The sequence below is a fragment of the Lepidochelys kempii genome, chromosome 5 (genome assembly GCF_965140265.1).
Source record: "Lepidochelys kempii isolate rLepKem1 chromosome 5, rLepKem1.hap2, whole genome shotgun sequence".
Classification (NCBI taxonomy): domain Eukaryota; kingdom Metazoa; phylum Chordata; order Testudines; family Cheloniidae; genus Lepidochelys; species Lepidochelys kempii.
In genome coordinates this window covers 82,768,800-82,785,721 of record NC_133260.1, presented here as the reverse complement: position 1 = coordinate 82,785,721, position 16,922 = coordinate 82,768,800, and the positions used below count along the sequence as shown (strand labels likewise).

Here is a 16,922-nt window from a genome sequence, read left to right as displayed (position 1 = left end):
ATATGTTTATCAACAGTTGATTTATTTTAAAAATGGCTTTTGTAACTCAATTCCTCAAGTTAATTTCTTTGAAGAAAATACAATATGACAAAATTTAAAGGAAATTCAGTATAATAGCAGCTATCATCCACATTCCTAGCACAGACTCGGGTAGAATATTTTCTTTTCTGGGCCGTCAATATTTTGTGCTAACTTTAGCTTTACAGATATCATAAACATTTGGTATCGCTCTTTCCTTGGTGAGTATACACTTCAAGGTAATAAGGAACATTGTTTCATTGTACCAATGCATGCAATATTCCGAATGGTTGCTGTCTAGATTTATAAGAAACTGACCCAAGTCCAGAATATACATTAGACATTGGATTCTGCCAAATCCAGCACAAGGTATCTAGGGTGCTAAATGTTAAAGCCACGCCCCTCCATTTCTCTGAAATCAATGCCAGCTACAGGATCGCCACTCTCTCTTCAACTGTGTAACTGGATGTGTAACCAAGGTAGGCAAGTTTTAACATCTTGATGATGTTCCGCTAGAAATGTGTGCTTATGGAAGACTTTACACTATTTCTTTTTGCATTTGTGCCATTGATATTTCATTTTATGGAAGATGTGTTCATTGGGAAGGTCAACTTCAATATAAAGATGAGACAAAAGCCTGTGGACATACGTGAAACTGCCATTAGCATGATGGAAGAGCAGTAAAATTTAAATGATTCAATATGGAACTTATTTTTAAGCTTGAGCTTGATGAATTATAATTTTCTTTTTTTATATTGCTTTCTAAATGGACATTATGATATTGGATCTAATACATAGAACTACATCACAAGTTAAATGGGTTATAGTTTACTTTTACCTTCATCTATAACAGCCTGCCACTGGAATACATGCTTCTGATATGAAGGTCTGACAGCAAAGGCCTGACATTGCCAGTCCCTGAACGTAGGCATTCCAGCAGGACAAGAAGGATTCTCACATATTTTGTATTGTATTCTGGGTCCATGACAATCTCCTTCAGGACCTGACCTAGAGAAGATGGAACAGACATGTCTTTTATTTGTTGGTGACATTCTGCCAAACCCTGAAAACACAGTCCACATCATTCAGTCTATATAAAAAGTTGCTTTAACAGACAGACATCTTTTGATGAAATACATTGTTTATCTTAAAAACACATTTAAAAAATCACCAACTACAAAATGAAACTTAAAAAAACTTTGACTTCTGTTTTTCATCAATTCTCTTAAGAAAGATATACAAATTCCAAATTTTCATTTAGACCTAGGAACAGATGAAGAGGGACGTTCAGCCCAGGTATTCAAGACAGGTTATTATAGACCTCCAGCTGCTTTTTTCAATATAATTCAGATGATTTTTTTCAGCTCCTGATTGAGCCAAAGTTGAGTCTAAATCATCAAGGAATGGGCACAACACTTGCATGTACTTTAAATTTACAGCTTTCTGCAATTTACTGATGCACTGTTACAGTTCCCCTCCCTCCCCCGCCCACACATACTTTCTTCTGGCCTTTCAGTTGTTCCTATGGGTGCTAATTATGGAAGAGCAATAGCAGACTGCAGAAACTGGAGAGTATGCAATTATTGGAAAATCTTGCCTGGAAAACTAGTGAAAATGAAATTAAGACATCCCTAAGTACTGGAAATAGCTTATAGGCATCTTATAATACAGCTAGAAGTGACATTCAGGTGAGAGGGAGCTCGGGAAGAATTTTGCACATGGCAAAAAAGGCTTTTCTGTCAGAATACCTTGTTCAGTACACCCATTTCCATGTTTTCCTCATCTTCGATTTTACAAACTCCTCTGTCCATTTATCTCTATCTCTAGTATGTTTCTCCTCTCTTTTTCTCCATCTTTTTCCGTCTTCCCACTTATGTTACCCATTCCTGTTCTCGCTACTTCCCTCCCCACTATTTCTCTTCTTATACTCCTTTCCTATCAAGGGAAAAATGGTGTTGATCAATTGAGAGGGGACAGTATTTTTTTAGCCATAGGTTTAGAGTTCTGGGGTGAAATCCTGGCTCCAATGAAGTCAGTGGTTAAACACTCCTTGCCTTCAATGTGGTAACTTTTTTTGTTTGTTTTTGTTCATACCTATTTAACTTAAATGCTTGTGAAAACTGTTGAGAGGAAAGATCTCTCTGTGAAAGGTTTAAGCATCTGTCCAATTGAGGGTAAGACAATTCCCAGTCCAGTTCTCATCTCCTTCAAAGACTCCTCCAGCAAACAGATGGAGGACAAGACCTAATATTCTGGATATTTTTTTCAGGTGAAAAAAAATTAAAAGGCCTGAACTCACTTATTTTTTCCTTTGTAGGTCACCTTTAAAATAAACTTGTATTCTTTGATACAGTACTTCCAGAAAACTTTACAATAGGTCCAACTTTGCTGCTCTCACTATACTTTTGCACCGCGGAAGCTGGTGATAGCAACAATGAAGACCAAGCTTCCCCTCACCCCGTTATAGTTATCATAAGCAGAGCTGTGCAAACAATCAAAAATGTTTTTCATTAATATTTGTTTGATTTTAAAATGAATTGTTTCAACTATGTTTGTTCCTGGTATATTTGCTATTAACAAACATTCTCGTAAATGAGTTTCCTGTCAGGAATGTTCATGGAAATAACAAAATGTAAGTGACTACTGGAAAATATTTAGGGAGTGTGAACTTCTGTTTGTAAAGTGTTGCAACAGAAACCTCATGGTAAAAGATCTCTTCCCTGGTTGGATGAGCAAAAACATAAAAAGTGGTTTGTGTATGCAATCAAAAGTAAAAAAAACCAGCTCAAATCTCAGATGTTGAGTTCTCACAAAGAACTGACTGTGCACAATCTCCAGAGGAAGAATAGTTTGCTAAAATTAGTCAGAAAATTAGTTTGAAAAAGAAATAGCTTACAATTTTATTTTAGTTATGTCCTCGTAGAAACAGAGGAAAAAATAATATAATAATTTATTCACTCTGAATTTTTTTTTTAGGTCTCATGGCAAGTTTACATAAATAAATCTCCTGCTGTTTCTTAGCAAGACAAACTCATGTGCCCCATTTTTTTGGGGGAAGGTTGATCTTCCCAAACCCTAGAAATCTCCTATTTCCCATTATTCAGTATTTATGGAAAAAGAAGAATTGTATACATTTAGCACAGCTGTGTATGACCAGGTTTGACTACAGTTAAACATTACTGAGAAATTCTATAGCACAGAAAAGGAAAATGGAACTTTTTTTACCCAGTGCATTCGCGCTGTCGACTGCTGATTCCAGTGTTGCAAGTTCTGCTGCAAGTGCTCCATGTGCTCCACTCTCCGTCCAGATATTCAGGAAAAGATGTTCTACTGGTACATTCTCCAGCCTTACACCACTATGCCAAAAGTCAACTCTCAGGTGAATAAATCAAGGCACATCCAAAATAACTCACTGTCTTCCATTTGCACTGGTAGCACAGCATAAGCAGGGCTTATTGAACACACTCTTAAAAACATCAAGGCAAAGAAAATACTGGGAATTTAGGGCCTGTTCGAACTCCCCTTAAAATCAATAGAATTTTTCCACTGATGTCCATGATAGTTTCACTTGGTCCTTACTGCATAAAACACGCCATTATCGACTTCAAGATCATTTGACTTACCCTACCATTCAACTACTCCAAAAAAGCACTGAAGTGAGGAGGATGAAAGTCAATACAGCTGAGAGATAATCCATATCTATCTATATCAATACACTTATATGAAGTGCTGGGCTTGATGCATACATTCACATGTATTTCTGCAAATTATAATGAAAACTGATGTAATGTAGCACACAAATTTTAGGGTAAATGGGACTTTATTGATAATGGGAGGTAGGAATGCCCTGCTTAGCTTTCGGAATATTTTGGGTGGAATCCTGGCCCTAGTAAAGTCAATGGAAGTTTCAATAGGGCCAGGATTTCACCTGTTGTATTTCTATACATATACATCATTTGCCAGGAGAGGACAACTATAATTCTCCTCTCATTTATCTGCTGTGTAATACACTGTAACAGTAAATCATCCGTTAGATTTAGCTTTCAATTTTAGTTTTATAAGTAGTGTCCAGCTGCCATGGAGATAAGCACATTACAAGTGTGTATATATATAACTTTGCAGAGTAGATAAATGGAATATCCCTCCCCCTCCACACACTTAAAATACACACACATATATAATGTGCCTATCATCATGGTATCTGGGCACCAGTGGCAAAACTAAAATTCAGAGCAAACTTTTTCAGAAATAGGACCTCAATATTTCACTCTCCAAGAATGAACATTTTGGAACAAGTTATACACTTGATAGGGTGCATATGATAGGATGCAGCCTTTGTGTTTATTAACTTTTGATCTTTTAGTATGGGTCTTCAGAACTGTATCCCTTCCATCGTATGAAGCTAAATGTTCAAAGGGGACGTGTTTGGGCAAAAATTAACTTTTTCACAAAACTAGTAATTTCTGTGCTACTGTCTGAAGATGGCTCAGAAATCAATTTAGGAAGCCAAAGTTATCATTCACTTTAGAAGAAATAATATGTGCTCTTGAGCTTCCTGAGAAATCACAAGGGAGTTGTCTGGTTACATACCTTTCTGCTAATTCAGAAATACAAATGAAAATCCATCATCCAGTGCATCATGTGGATTTGTGACCTTCACTGGGGGATTTGTGGGATTACACTCATTGAGAAACAGTTTTTCCTTTATGACAGATATAATATTGATAATATTCTTTACTTAATTGTTTCAGAACACTATCATGTATGTAAGAAACATAGTCGCATAGAAATTAGTGGTACATGAGAGGTGCACAATGTAGTAAAATAAAAGGCTTGCCACAGGCTAACTTTGAAAAAAGGTAAAATCTGCATATCACAAAACATAAATAAATCCCTTCTGCAAAATGCAGTAATAGATATTGTTCAGCTATACAAGATGGGGCAAGTACAGATAACAGTTAATAACTTTTCTTTTATCATCTTTTCAGTAGTGTATGAGCAATTTGTACTAATGGTAGTCTCCATGACAAATACAAACATCAATACTCAAACCAGTACTCTTTTACCTACTAATAAAAAGTTGTATAAACTTCTTTTTGACTGTACCCACAGTGGTGTATTTGCTGGATTCTATGGTTCAGATCCAAAGCTGATGTAAATGTACTTAATCCTCATTGACTTAATGGGGATGTTATGCTAATTTATGCCATCTGAGAATCTGGCCCAGTATATTTTGTAATTGTAACAGGTACTAAATAATAAGAATAGGAATAGCATAATGACTACTGAATTTCAGTGGCATCAGTGACTCATCAAATATTTCTTTTCATTCTGAGTACTGAGCTAATGTCCTACAAAGCCGTCAGTGTATACTGTGCTTCTGGAAAGGACATTTTTCAGATGAAACACACAAAGGCCTTGACTATCTGCGGTCATGAAATATCTGTGTAATTTAGCACAAGGTTACTTTCGTTACTCCCAGTGTAATTCCCAGTTGGGGGTAATCTTAAATTTCAACTTAAATTTTGTCACTTTCTGTCCTAAAGTGTTGTGCAGTGATGTTGGTGGAGTTATACCATATGGTTACAACATCCTGAGATGACTGTATTTCTGTTAGATTAGCAACTTCTATATATGGAAACTGAAATGCTTGGGGATGCCTCTGGTTAAAAATGCCCATGTACATATAAATAGGCTTGGGATAATTCAATTTTTAATATAATTTTGACAGATAATATTGATGTTTATTTTTAAGAAATTTTAGATATTTATCAATTATAAATTTTCACGGTGTGCAAAATTATGGGTGAAGCACTTTTCTCCCAATTTTTACCTATTTAAATGTTCATTGTTGCAGGAAATTATGGGGAGTCAGACAATAATTATTTAGTGGCAGTAGATGTTGAGATTCAAAACATTTAAAGTTTTATAATCATCAAAACACAAATTGTCAATGTCACATGTCAAAATATACACATCAATATCCTTAAATCAAACTCTAATACATTTTCAGGCACCATTTTTCTTACTTTGCCTATCTGTAAATTTCAGTTATTATTAATGGAAATATGTTTTCATCTGTGCATGTGTACAATGAAATTAACATTTACTGACATATACCAACAAAAATCTAATCCTTCCAAGCTTATATATAAAAGTAGATATATTACCATAGATCTATGGGGTAAAAGGGACTCTCCAGGGACTGTATCTGTACTAGGTAGAGGCTGAGGAATGCTCACAAATCCTTCACTTACAGAACAATTTAATCAGGATGAGCATGAAACAAGACAGACTGAGTAAATGAAATCCCCATCACCTCCTAAATGAAGGAATGTTGTACAACAATACAACACTGTCATGCTCTGAGCAAAACAGAGTAGGACTGACTAATGAATATGAAACTCATCTTGGACCGTGACAATGGAAAGAAGAACCTTTCCTAGTCCAGTAAGATAATTATGATGTTTCAGGGATGTCTGCTTACTTCATTCTGCTAGATGTGTCTTCCACCCCACACTGCTCCTTGTTCTAGACCTAGTCTCCTCCTCCTGCCCATCTTGCCTCATTATCCCAATCCAAGTCCCTCTACCCTTAGCTCCATATGACAGTCTCTCCCCAGGTCCCTCGGCTCCACATCCCAACCCCCATGCCTAGCTCTTTGTCCCAGTCTTCCCCCAACACCTGTGGCCCCTTCTCCCAGTGTCCCCACAGCAACCCTCCATGCTTGGACCACTCAGCATTCCAGTCAGACTTCTTCTTTCTCCATGCTGTGTTGGCCCCACATGGTAACACTGAGAGCACCAGATAGAAAGGCTCTTTTCCACTGTCCAGTGCCATAGCAGCCCCCGGCTGCTCGAAGGAGGAATTGCTGAGAATGTTCTGCTCATCCCTTGCAGCATGCTCAGTACAGGGAGAATTTAGATGCTAAATGCTAACAAATCTCTACTGAGCACATGAGAACTGGGATTTTTAGAGGCACATAGTTTGACCAAATTTGAGCCGATTTTGATGAGGATGGCAATGGGCACATCCCTTGTACCAGTGACCCCTCTGACAAATTGAAATTCCCTGTTTCAAAGAATAGAAGCTCTACAGCTTATCCGTTAAATGGTTGCAAGGATTCTTTTAACAAAGGCAAAACAATGTATTTTTCCTAATTTTATTCTGAGAACTGGCTAAACCATTTTTGCCGAAATTTTCCAAAATATTTAACATGAGGTAGACACCTAGCATGGAAAATTTCATTCTGAACAGTTAAAGGTTGGCAAAGTTAAAAGCAACAGAAAATAAGGTCTTACAGTGGAAACTGTCAGGCAACATTAGTATAGCTGACCCTGCACCACTTATAATATAGCCTTAAGGCTCTCTCCTCTCAATACATGATGGATTTATACATATATTTCTCTTTTCTCAGAAAAGAATACTACCTTTATCAAGAAATAGTAGTAGTTTTAAAATATTAAATAGGCTACACAAGTCTAGTTTGCCAGTATCATTAGGGTACACAATCTCATTATTCCAGTGGAACAAAAATAAATAATGGTTTGTTCCCAATGTACACCACTGAAACTATCTGAATACTTTATCTTATTCTGTTTATGATTTTGTTTGGTTTTTAGATGACAAAAACTGTCCTTGGCTCAATGTTTTATGATTCAAAGAGCAAATTATCCCTTAGGGAGACTGCACGGGGGCTGGCAGTTTAATACCACAAGAAAAGCAAGATATATGAATGTTTCTGTGCTGTTTATTACTTTTTTCTAAAAAGAGAGTTGGCTTACACACTTGGCCTCCATTTATTGTGATAGCGCACATTTGGCAAAGGCCCTCCGAAGCATAAAAGCTGTTGATGGACATTTAACAGAAGTCTCACTTTAAGTGACCATTTCATTTCTTTGTTGATGAGTTCTTTAGGAAATCTGTCATTCTTTTAGGTGCTCTGACACTTTAAAACTTCTTTGAAATAAACCTCTTCTGTAGTAATTTGTATACAGTAATTCTGTACTGGTTCTTTGCATGAAATTAATTCTAGTAAGTAGTGTTTCTGAGTGTCTGAAAATTCATATTTCAGCTTAAAAATAAAGTACTGAAACAATGTAACAATGACATTCCATTGATAAAATATATTACAAAAAGCAGAATTAGCTTTAAACAAAAATGGTGCAAATGTGAAAACATATTTTGGCTTGGTTAAGTTAGAGATTTTTCACTCTTCATAGGGATAAATACCTTTTCCCCACACACAAGCAAGCTGCTGATCTACACAAATTATTTAATTAGGCATATGCATATGTGTATTCTCCCCATCCCCAAAATATTCATACTGTATATAGAAAAAACCTATTTTTCTGATACTAATCAGAATAAAGAGTAACTGTAATGGACTCTTTCAAACGTCTATTAATCTCCTTTCTAAAACTGTTATATCTTCAGTATAATTATGTTTTATTTCAGGTGTGCACAATAAATAGGGGCATATAGTTGATCAGATCTGTTTATTTGACAACCTGAGACACTACTGATTGGGAAAATCTAAAAATTATTCACTGGTACATTTTATATTTTCCCTTTATGTTAAACGTAAATGACACTCAATTATGTATTGCCAGTCAAAATAGTGTTTTGGTTTTGAGGTTGGTAATTTATGTTAAAATATTCAAAAATGACCCTACAGTTATTATACAGTTTGTATAAGGTCCACAGAACTGGATAGTGTTCATATTACATATTTTTTTGTAGTGAAATTCATTTGTATAGTGACATTGATTTATTTATATTCTGAACTGTTGTGAGAAACCAATAAAGACATGCTAAAACTATGAAGTGTATTTGCATGTACAGTGATAAAACTATCCCTATTGTATACTATGTTAATGTTATATTAATAACAGTTATTCCCAGAAATATCTAGTTATATACTCTTTCCTAAAATTTACAAATTAAAATGATTCATCTCAGATTTAAAAGTAATGTGTGTGCAATTTTTCAGAACAATTTCCAAAATTTAATCACAATAAATTAATTGCTGCACTACTTCCATTAGTTACAGTAGGAAAATCAGTGGTCATACCTTTCCAGTGTCACAGTCTGTTCCATCCATTGGTGGATCCAGTTTAGTTCTGCACTCCTTCTCACCTTCCACTTTACACCACAACCCAGTGCAAATAACATGCTGAAAAACAAACATACATTGCTAAGGACAGAGGACTTAAATGACTGTATATATGTAGTCCATTAATTTCATCAGGAAGTTGCTGGTTTGGTGGCACTGAAGTATATACAGAGTTAAACATCAACAAAAATTGTGGAGATAGTATGCAGCAAATCCTGGATGCACTCCCCTTGGGCACGGACACAGTGGAACAAGTCCAGTTGTGCTGTTGGAGTGGGGGACGGATTCCAGGAGCCTGTGTACAGGGTCACAACCCTTAAATGTTGTCAGACTGATACAGGTAGGGCTTTGCCAGGCAAGGTGGATCTACCACTATATTGATCAACTGACTTAGAGGTAGCTGTAGATGGTGTGCTATAGCCACAGTCTGAAATGAGGACTCTGTTTTCACCCACCAGTGCATAGCTCAGCTATTTGACCTATGGGCTGGAGCCCCATAGTGCACATGGACAAAAAACAGGTAGGTTAAAGGGGGAATAGTGATATACTTCTTTCTCCACAAAACTCAGAGCTTCTTAAGAATTAAGAGAGCTAATAGTTTATTCCATTATTATTTTACCACTCATTCAAGCATGGAAAGGAAAGGAAACTAGCACTGTCATTAGAAATGAAAGTATGCCTTAGAAATCAGTGAAGTGTTAGGTTGTGTGTGTGTGTGTATATATATAACTTGTCAATTATGTTCACCAGAGGGCTTGGAGAATGAAGTAGAATAGACTTTACTTAAAGGTGTAAAACTGAAAAGCTAAATGTGTGGGGCAACCAAGTTAGTAAGCACATTTAAATAGTTTTTCCTGCTATTGTAAAATTAATCTAATACTTCCTAGTGTGAATCATTTTAGAACACCACAGAATCTACTGCAGTGACAATCTCAAAGAATGATCTATTTTGGTAGCTCTCCAACAAACCAGAATATGCCAGGAAGTCTTCACAGATGAAAATAAAAAAGAATTTTTAGGTTAAGTAAAATTTATTTTCCTACTGAATATCCCACACGGGTCAATAGGGCATTCAGCTCATAAATGCTTATGTCAATTTTAATTTTAGCATTGCAGTTCACCCTTAAATTAAATATGAATTTTCTAACACAGTCGAGACTGAAGTGAGTTTTCAAAACCCAAGTGAATATTTGTAAAACTTCTGCTATTGCTTGAATAATATAGAAAACATTTATTCAGACACTATTAGGCTCCCTGATGACTTCCTCAAATGCTCCCTGTTCACTCCATCCCAATGGTTCCTGCTTCCTGATGTACTTCCATTCCTTCATAATCCTCTCTCCCTTGGAAGCAATTCAATACTCAACTGATTCTTGCATTCACATAGAATGGATATCAAATAAGATAACAAGGCAAATTATGGTTTTTCACTAAGGGGTCATAAAATGTTAAATGTTATAGATGGAAAGAACAGTTGGTCCTTCAGTCCATCCTCTAGCTTCAGGAGAGGACAGTTTTTATTTTTCCCTGAAAGGAAGTCCAGCCATGAACATTGCTGCCTATTGTAATTCCTCAATCACTCCCAGAAGCCCCTTCTATTTGTCCCTACAGAGAAATTACAAGGCTGCCTTATCCTCAAGAGAGAGGAATCAAGTTCAGAATTGTAACTTCCTTCCCCCTCTCCCTATTTTGTTCCCCCCCGCCCACCTGGAAACCAGATGAAAGCAAACAGGGCCAGCTGTGGCTGGATCACTGCCTGGGGGTTATTGCTTGTGCAATCTGATGCCCACAAAATATGGACAGTGCAGGGGCAAGAAAGATCAGGAGACACAGGGGGATAAAAGAAACGGATCAGCACCAGGTTCTCAAAATCCAGGGCCACTAGAAGACAAGATGTGCTCTGTCTGTCTTAAATTCTTTATTATGCTGGCAAAATTGAATAATAGTTTCTGGTCTTTGATATGATGCATGAAAAATGTGTTTATATTATGTTTTATAAATGAAATGATACCCTGAAAAAACCTCACTGTAAGGGAAATATCATTTAATAAATGTTTGTATCTGGGCCAGGGCATAGGAGTACCTGCAAATGTCAATGTGTGTCTAGTATGTAAAGATGTCAGTAGTAATATCTTACAAAATGAAGAGACTTATGTCAGTAGGTCAGAGAATTGTACAGAAATAAAGGTCAGGATGACAATGACCTAAATTTATCCCCGGTGTATTGCCAATGGACTTACACCTACGAAGAAACTGACCTAATAAGACATCATATGTTTATAAATAACTCATAAAAACTCTAAAAGAATGTTAGAGCTGGCCCTAGCCTAAATACTTATCCATCTTACAATGTAATTTGTTTTATGGTTTAAGGTCCAAAGAGAAAACCTAACTTTGCATTTCTAAAACTAAGTTTTAAGCAAGCTTTTTTTTAAGCTCATAACTGTAAAGGAAGCACTAAAGTTAGGAACAAGCATTCCAGGCCAATTTCTGAAGATTATGCCGATAAGGCAGCCATCAGGCCTTCTGCTGTTATAGTCCTATTCCAAGTAAGAAATGGGAGAAAAGGGAATAGTGAGCTCAGTTCAACCTCACTGGAGCACGGATATAGGTAAACTGACAATAACAATGAAATCAAAACAAGACTTCCTATACCGTTCATAGCTCAGATAAGAGCCTTATTTGTATTTTATATCCTGGATCCACATACCTAAATGACTACATTGGAGGAAACAGTTCTCCAAGATTTCAAGATACAAAATCCAAAGTCCTTCCCTTTTAGAAAATCTTTTACCCCTTTTAACTTTCAGCTTGTAACCAAAGAACTTCAAGTACATAGGAATGCAAAGCTGGCTGACATTGACCATAAATCATAAAAGATTGACTTCCAATCTTAAAAGATGTATGACCACATTTACATAGGTCTTTTTGGTGCCTAAATATGCAGATAGGTTTCTAGTTACAAAAATACCTAAGCAGCTTGTAAGTCAATGGCAGTTAGGTGCCTATCCAGTTTAGATGCTTTTTAAAATCTCACTAGATGTCTACCTGCCTCTAGGCACCTAAATACCTTTGTAAATAGCCTGTGGCCCTTAACCCCCACCACCTAAACTTATCTTAGAGAGAGGATGTAACCAATTTAGATGGCCATTGCACCTAAAATCAACTCCTAGGTTCACTCCCTTCCTTTTCACTACATTTTTTATAAGAGGTAAACAAATTACTAAGCACATTTACATTAGAGAAAAAGAACACACACACAAAAAATGTTTGATGTATTCTAACTGGGAATTAGGATACATTAAGATGACTCTGATATTTAACTCCACCTTTGGGCCTTTATCAAAGGCCCTTATGAACTGACCAACCCAAGAACACGCAGGCCTCCGATAATGCCTAATATTGGCAGAATTGTCAATTGTCTCTCTTGCCCACTAAGCTTCACCAAAGATGTCAGGTGATCTCCTGTTATTAAAGCCACATGGATGGCTTTTTTAGCTCTATGCCTGCTTTCAGCTACCAAGACCAGTCTCTCATCAGCCACTTCTTTAGAAACTGGCCTAGATTTTAAATCAAACAAATTCTCTCTTATTCTTACCTACTTATTAAAAGGTAGGTAGAGTATTAGTGCCTTTGGCAGCCACACTAGAAAATCACTTGGTTTCATATACAGATTTCTTTAAATTTGATTTAGAAAATCAAAGATTTTTTAAAATGCACACACCCACACAATTATGTGATGGTATTATAAACATCTTAATAGATCTGAATACCAAAAATACATTGGTCATTCTGAATTTAGCTGACAGAAATGTTAAAACAAGTTGGTAATGTTGCATCTCCTAATGTATCGATACCTAAATTCCATGCAAATTACAAGAGTAGTCTCACTAACTTCAGCTCAAGCATCTTGTAAAGGGAAATCATGCCTCACCAATCTACTAGAACTCTTTGAGGGGTCAACAAGCATGTGGACAAGGGGGATCCAGTGAATATAGTGTATTTAGATTTTCAGAAAGCCTTTGACAAAGTCCCTCCCCAAAGGCTCTTAAGCAAAGTAAGCTGTCATGGGATAAGAGGGAAGGTTCTCTCATGGATTGGTAACTGGTTAAAAGATAGGAAACAAAGGGTAGGAATAAATGGTCAGTTTTAAGAATGGAGAGAGGTAAATAGTGGTGTCCACCAGGGGTCTGTACTGGGACCAGTCCTATTCAACATATTCATAAGTGATCTGGAAAAAGTATAAACAGTGAGGTGCCAAAATTTGCAGATGATATAAAACTACTCAAGATAGTTAAGTCCCAGGCAGAGTGCAAAGAGCTACAGAAGGATCTCTCAAAACCGGATGACTGGGCAACAAAATGGCAGATGAAATTCAATGTTGACATAATCCCAAGTTTCAGAGTAGCAGCCATATATAAAATGATGGGGTTTGAATTAGCTGTTACTACACAAGGAAGAAATCTTGAAGTCATTGTGGATAGTTCTCAGAAAACATCCACTCAATGTGCAATGGCAGTCAAAAAAGTGAACAGAATGTTGGGAATCATTAAGAAAGGGATCGATAATAAGACAGAAAATATCATATTGCCTCTATATAAATCCATGGTACTCCCACATCTTGAATACTGCATACAGATGTGGTCGCCCCATCTCAAAAATGATATATTGGATTTGGAAAAGGTTCAGAAAAGAGCAACAAAATTATTAGGGGTATGGAACAGCTGCTGTATGAGGAAAGTTTAATAAGCCTGGGACTTTTCAGCTTCGAAAAGAGACGACTAAGGGGGAAAATGATAGAGGTCTATACAATCATGACTGGTGTGGAAAAAGTAAATAAGGAAGTGTTATTTACTCCTTCTCATAACACAAGAACTAGGGGCCTCCAGATGAAATTAATAGGCAGCAGGTTTAAAACAACAAAAGGAAGTATTTTTTCATACAATACCCAGTCAACCTGTGGAACTCCTTGCCAGAGGATGTTGTGAATGCCAAGACTATAACAGTGTTCAAAAAAGAACTAGATAAATTCATGGAGGATAGGTTCATCAATGGTGTCCCTACCCTCTGTTTGCCAGAAGATGAGAATGAGCAACAGGGAATGGATCACTTGATGATTCCCTGTTCTGTTCATTCCCTCTCAGGCACCTGTCATTGGCTACTATCAAAAGAGAGACTACTGGGCTAGATGGACCTTTGGTCTGACCAAGTACAGCCATTCTTATGTTCTTATCTTCTTAGACCTCCACCTCTCCAGACAAATTTACAAGCAGTGGGGTAGTGATGAGCTGGGTTGGGTTTGATGGGGTTTCCCCTTGAAGAATACTAGGGGTTCCCTGGCCCATCCGAACCAATTGTAACCTATTTAGTGTCAGGTTGTACCACAGATTACTACTCTGACTCTAACTGGCTGGGAGGGAGCTTTACTGTCCCCCTTCCATTTTTTAAGGCTGAGCTGTGGGAGGAGCAAAACACTATTCAGACTCTCTTCCTACTCGCAGCAGGATTTCCCTTCCCACCTATGCTCTGGGGGTGGAGGGGGGTGGTTAGCAGGGGAAGAGCCTAGGAAAAGCAGTCGGTCCTTTTCTTGGAATATTGTATGTGTGCTAATGACCAAATTGGATGTTGTTATGTGGACTAACCATTGCATTTTCTTTTCTGTTTGGGCTATGCCAGAATTTCATATTTCAGTATGTCACATTGCAACTTTGGGGTCCTACGGAGTCTTTACAGTGGCATGAATTTATCTGGGCAGGGATGGTAGAGAGGGCATATAGCTCCCAAAATTGTGATTCTTTGTTGTTGGGGCTAAGAGACTCACCCACAAAACTTTGCTGAGGTCTGACTCAGTGATGGTTCTAATCCTTTTGACGGGGGAAGTGTGGGCCTGGGTGAGCTGGACAGTTTATCAGATGAGATAGCTGTTTGACCTAGGGATCCATCAGTTAGGACAAAGGGTGGCTTAGCATGATTGGCCTGAAAGGATCCAGCCACCTTCTCCTTCAAGGATTATATTACACCCTCCCACCCCTTTCATTTATGTCATTTATGTTTATTTAACAAAGCTTGCACCCTCCTATAGCAAAATTATCCATAGTTTGTGAAATGTCTTTTTTGGGGATCCACTGGGCAATAACTGCACTGATAGGATGAGTAGGATACAGCTTACAACTGCTTTCAGTAGGATACCAATTTATGTACTTGGCTCTTGAAAAGGCCTAGAAAACTGACCTCTCTATTACATTAAAACCTATCCATTTGAATTATCTTTTGGTGTCTGGCCTTATTTTACCTGAGTTAACACAAAGGTCATTTTTTATTGTTCATCAAACAATCTTGATGATGCATAAATTACATCATGCTAATCTCACAATTTGAAGCAAACTGTAAGTATATAAGAATATACTCCCATACTTATGTGCACTTGCTATTACTGCAGATTAGTATTTATTTATTAATTTATTTATATTTATATTAATATTTATTAATCAGTGAAGTCCATGCTGTACATCAGACTATACCCCGAAGAGAAACAACACCTTCAGAGATTAAGAGGAAACAGATAATTGAGAATCTTTTCAAATGGTGACAGTGATGGTATAATATTGACTCAGGTAACATAGAGGACTAATAGCACAGAGAAAATGAGGCACGTAATAGAGGATTTGTGGATACACATATGAGATATGATGTGTGAAATATTTGATATACAACCCTAAGAGCCATACAAAATACACACTACAAGAAAAAAGCAAACCGATTTTTTTTAACTGAGCTAAAGTCTGTTAATATCTTCTGGAAGAATGCATCTAACCTAAAGTCTATAGCATGGATACACATGGTCTGTTCAACCCATAAGGAATTAGGTGTGACATTGAAAAAGTGTAAATATTGTGCTTGTTTTAAAATATTTAATATCTTCATTAGCTACTTGGTAGGTGCCATTTAACCACTTCAGATGGTACTACTAGCAGCACTGGAAAGAATTAGCTATGCTTATTTAATTCCCTGCAGTATTTCATGATTTCCTAGCATCATTATACATTTCATTCATAATTTACAAATTATTTTAATGTAGTTTTGATATCTAAACTGTACATTTTTAGCTATTTTTGCTTTTGTTTTTGCATACAATAAACATAAAGAAAGTATTCAGCATATCACACAGAATGAAAGCTCTTTGACAACAATATGCTTTAGACTTTCTCAGGTTTCTCAGATTAAATAAATCCTGATATTTCCTGCTGACATTTGATTTAAGTATGTAAGTTGAAAGAACAATCAGGATTAAAGTTTTACACTGGAAAGTTTGTGTGTCAGACCATCTTTCCTAACTCTTCAGGACATATGGTCTACTCTGCACAAAAGTGAAAGGTTTACTCATATTTACAGTTGCACTTTTACCACTGAAGTAATGCAGTTAGAATTTTTAAAAACAAAAATCCAAGACTTCTCTGACATTTTAGGATTTTGCATGTGTGGGGGCAAATCATGTAAAACAGCTGAACACTTCACTGGGAACTTTAAGTGCTGCCAGTTAAACCATCATTGCAAGGGAGGCTAATAGAAAGCTGGAGTTCAGCAACAACACTGTAGTGAAACACAAACCAGAGCACTGAACTTTGAGTCAGAACTTCACTCTTCTGGGTGTGAAACTCTCTCTTTTCCCCAACTTGGACTGTTAAGTTATGATTACAACGTTTAGTTCTAACACAGTATGTTCCCTCTCTGGTACATCGTTATCGCAGTACAAGAGAAGTTAAAATTATTTGGACTAACAATGGGAAAT

General features: G+C 36.8%; 1 protein-coding gene across 1 annotated transcript in view; it reads right to left on the bottom strand.

Moving 5' to 3' along the window:
• The window catches only part of ADAMTS19 (ADAM metallopeptidase with thrombospondin type 1 motif 19), a 279,664-nt gene that overhangs the window by 75,877 nt on the left and 186,865 nt on the right, over positions 1–16,922 (bottom strand). Inside the window, exons 11-13 of the mRNA XM_073344873.1 lie at positions 9,092–9,193; positions 3,244–3,374; positions 857–1,026 (exon numbers count right to left, since the gene is read on the bottom strand). Coding sequence (XP_073200974.1) covers positions 857–1,026; positions 3,244–3,374; positions 9,092–9,193 — 403 coding nt within the window. The remainder of the gene's footprint in view (positions 1–856; positions 1,027–3,243; positions 3,375–9,091; positions 9,194–16,922) is intronic.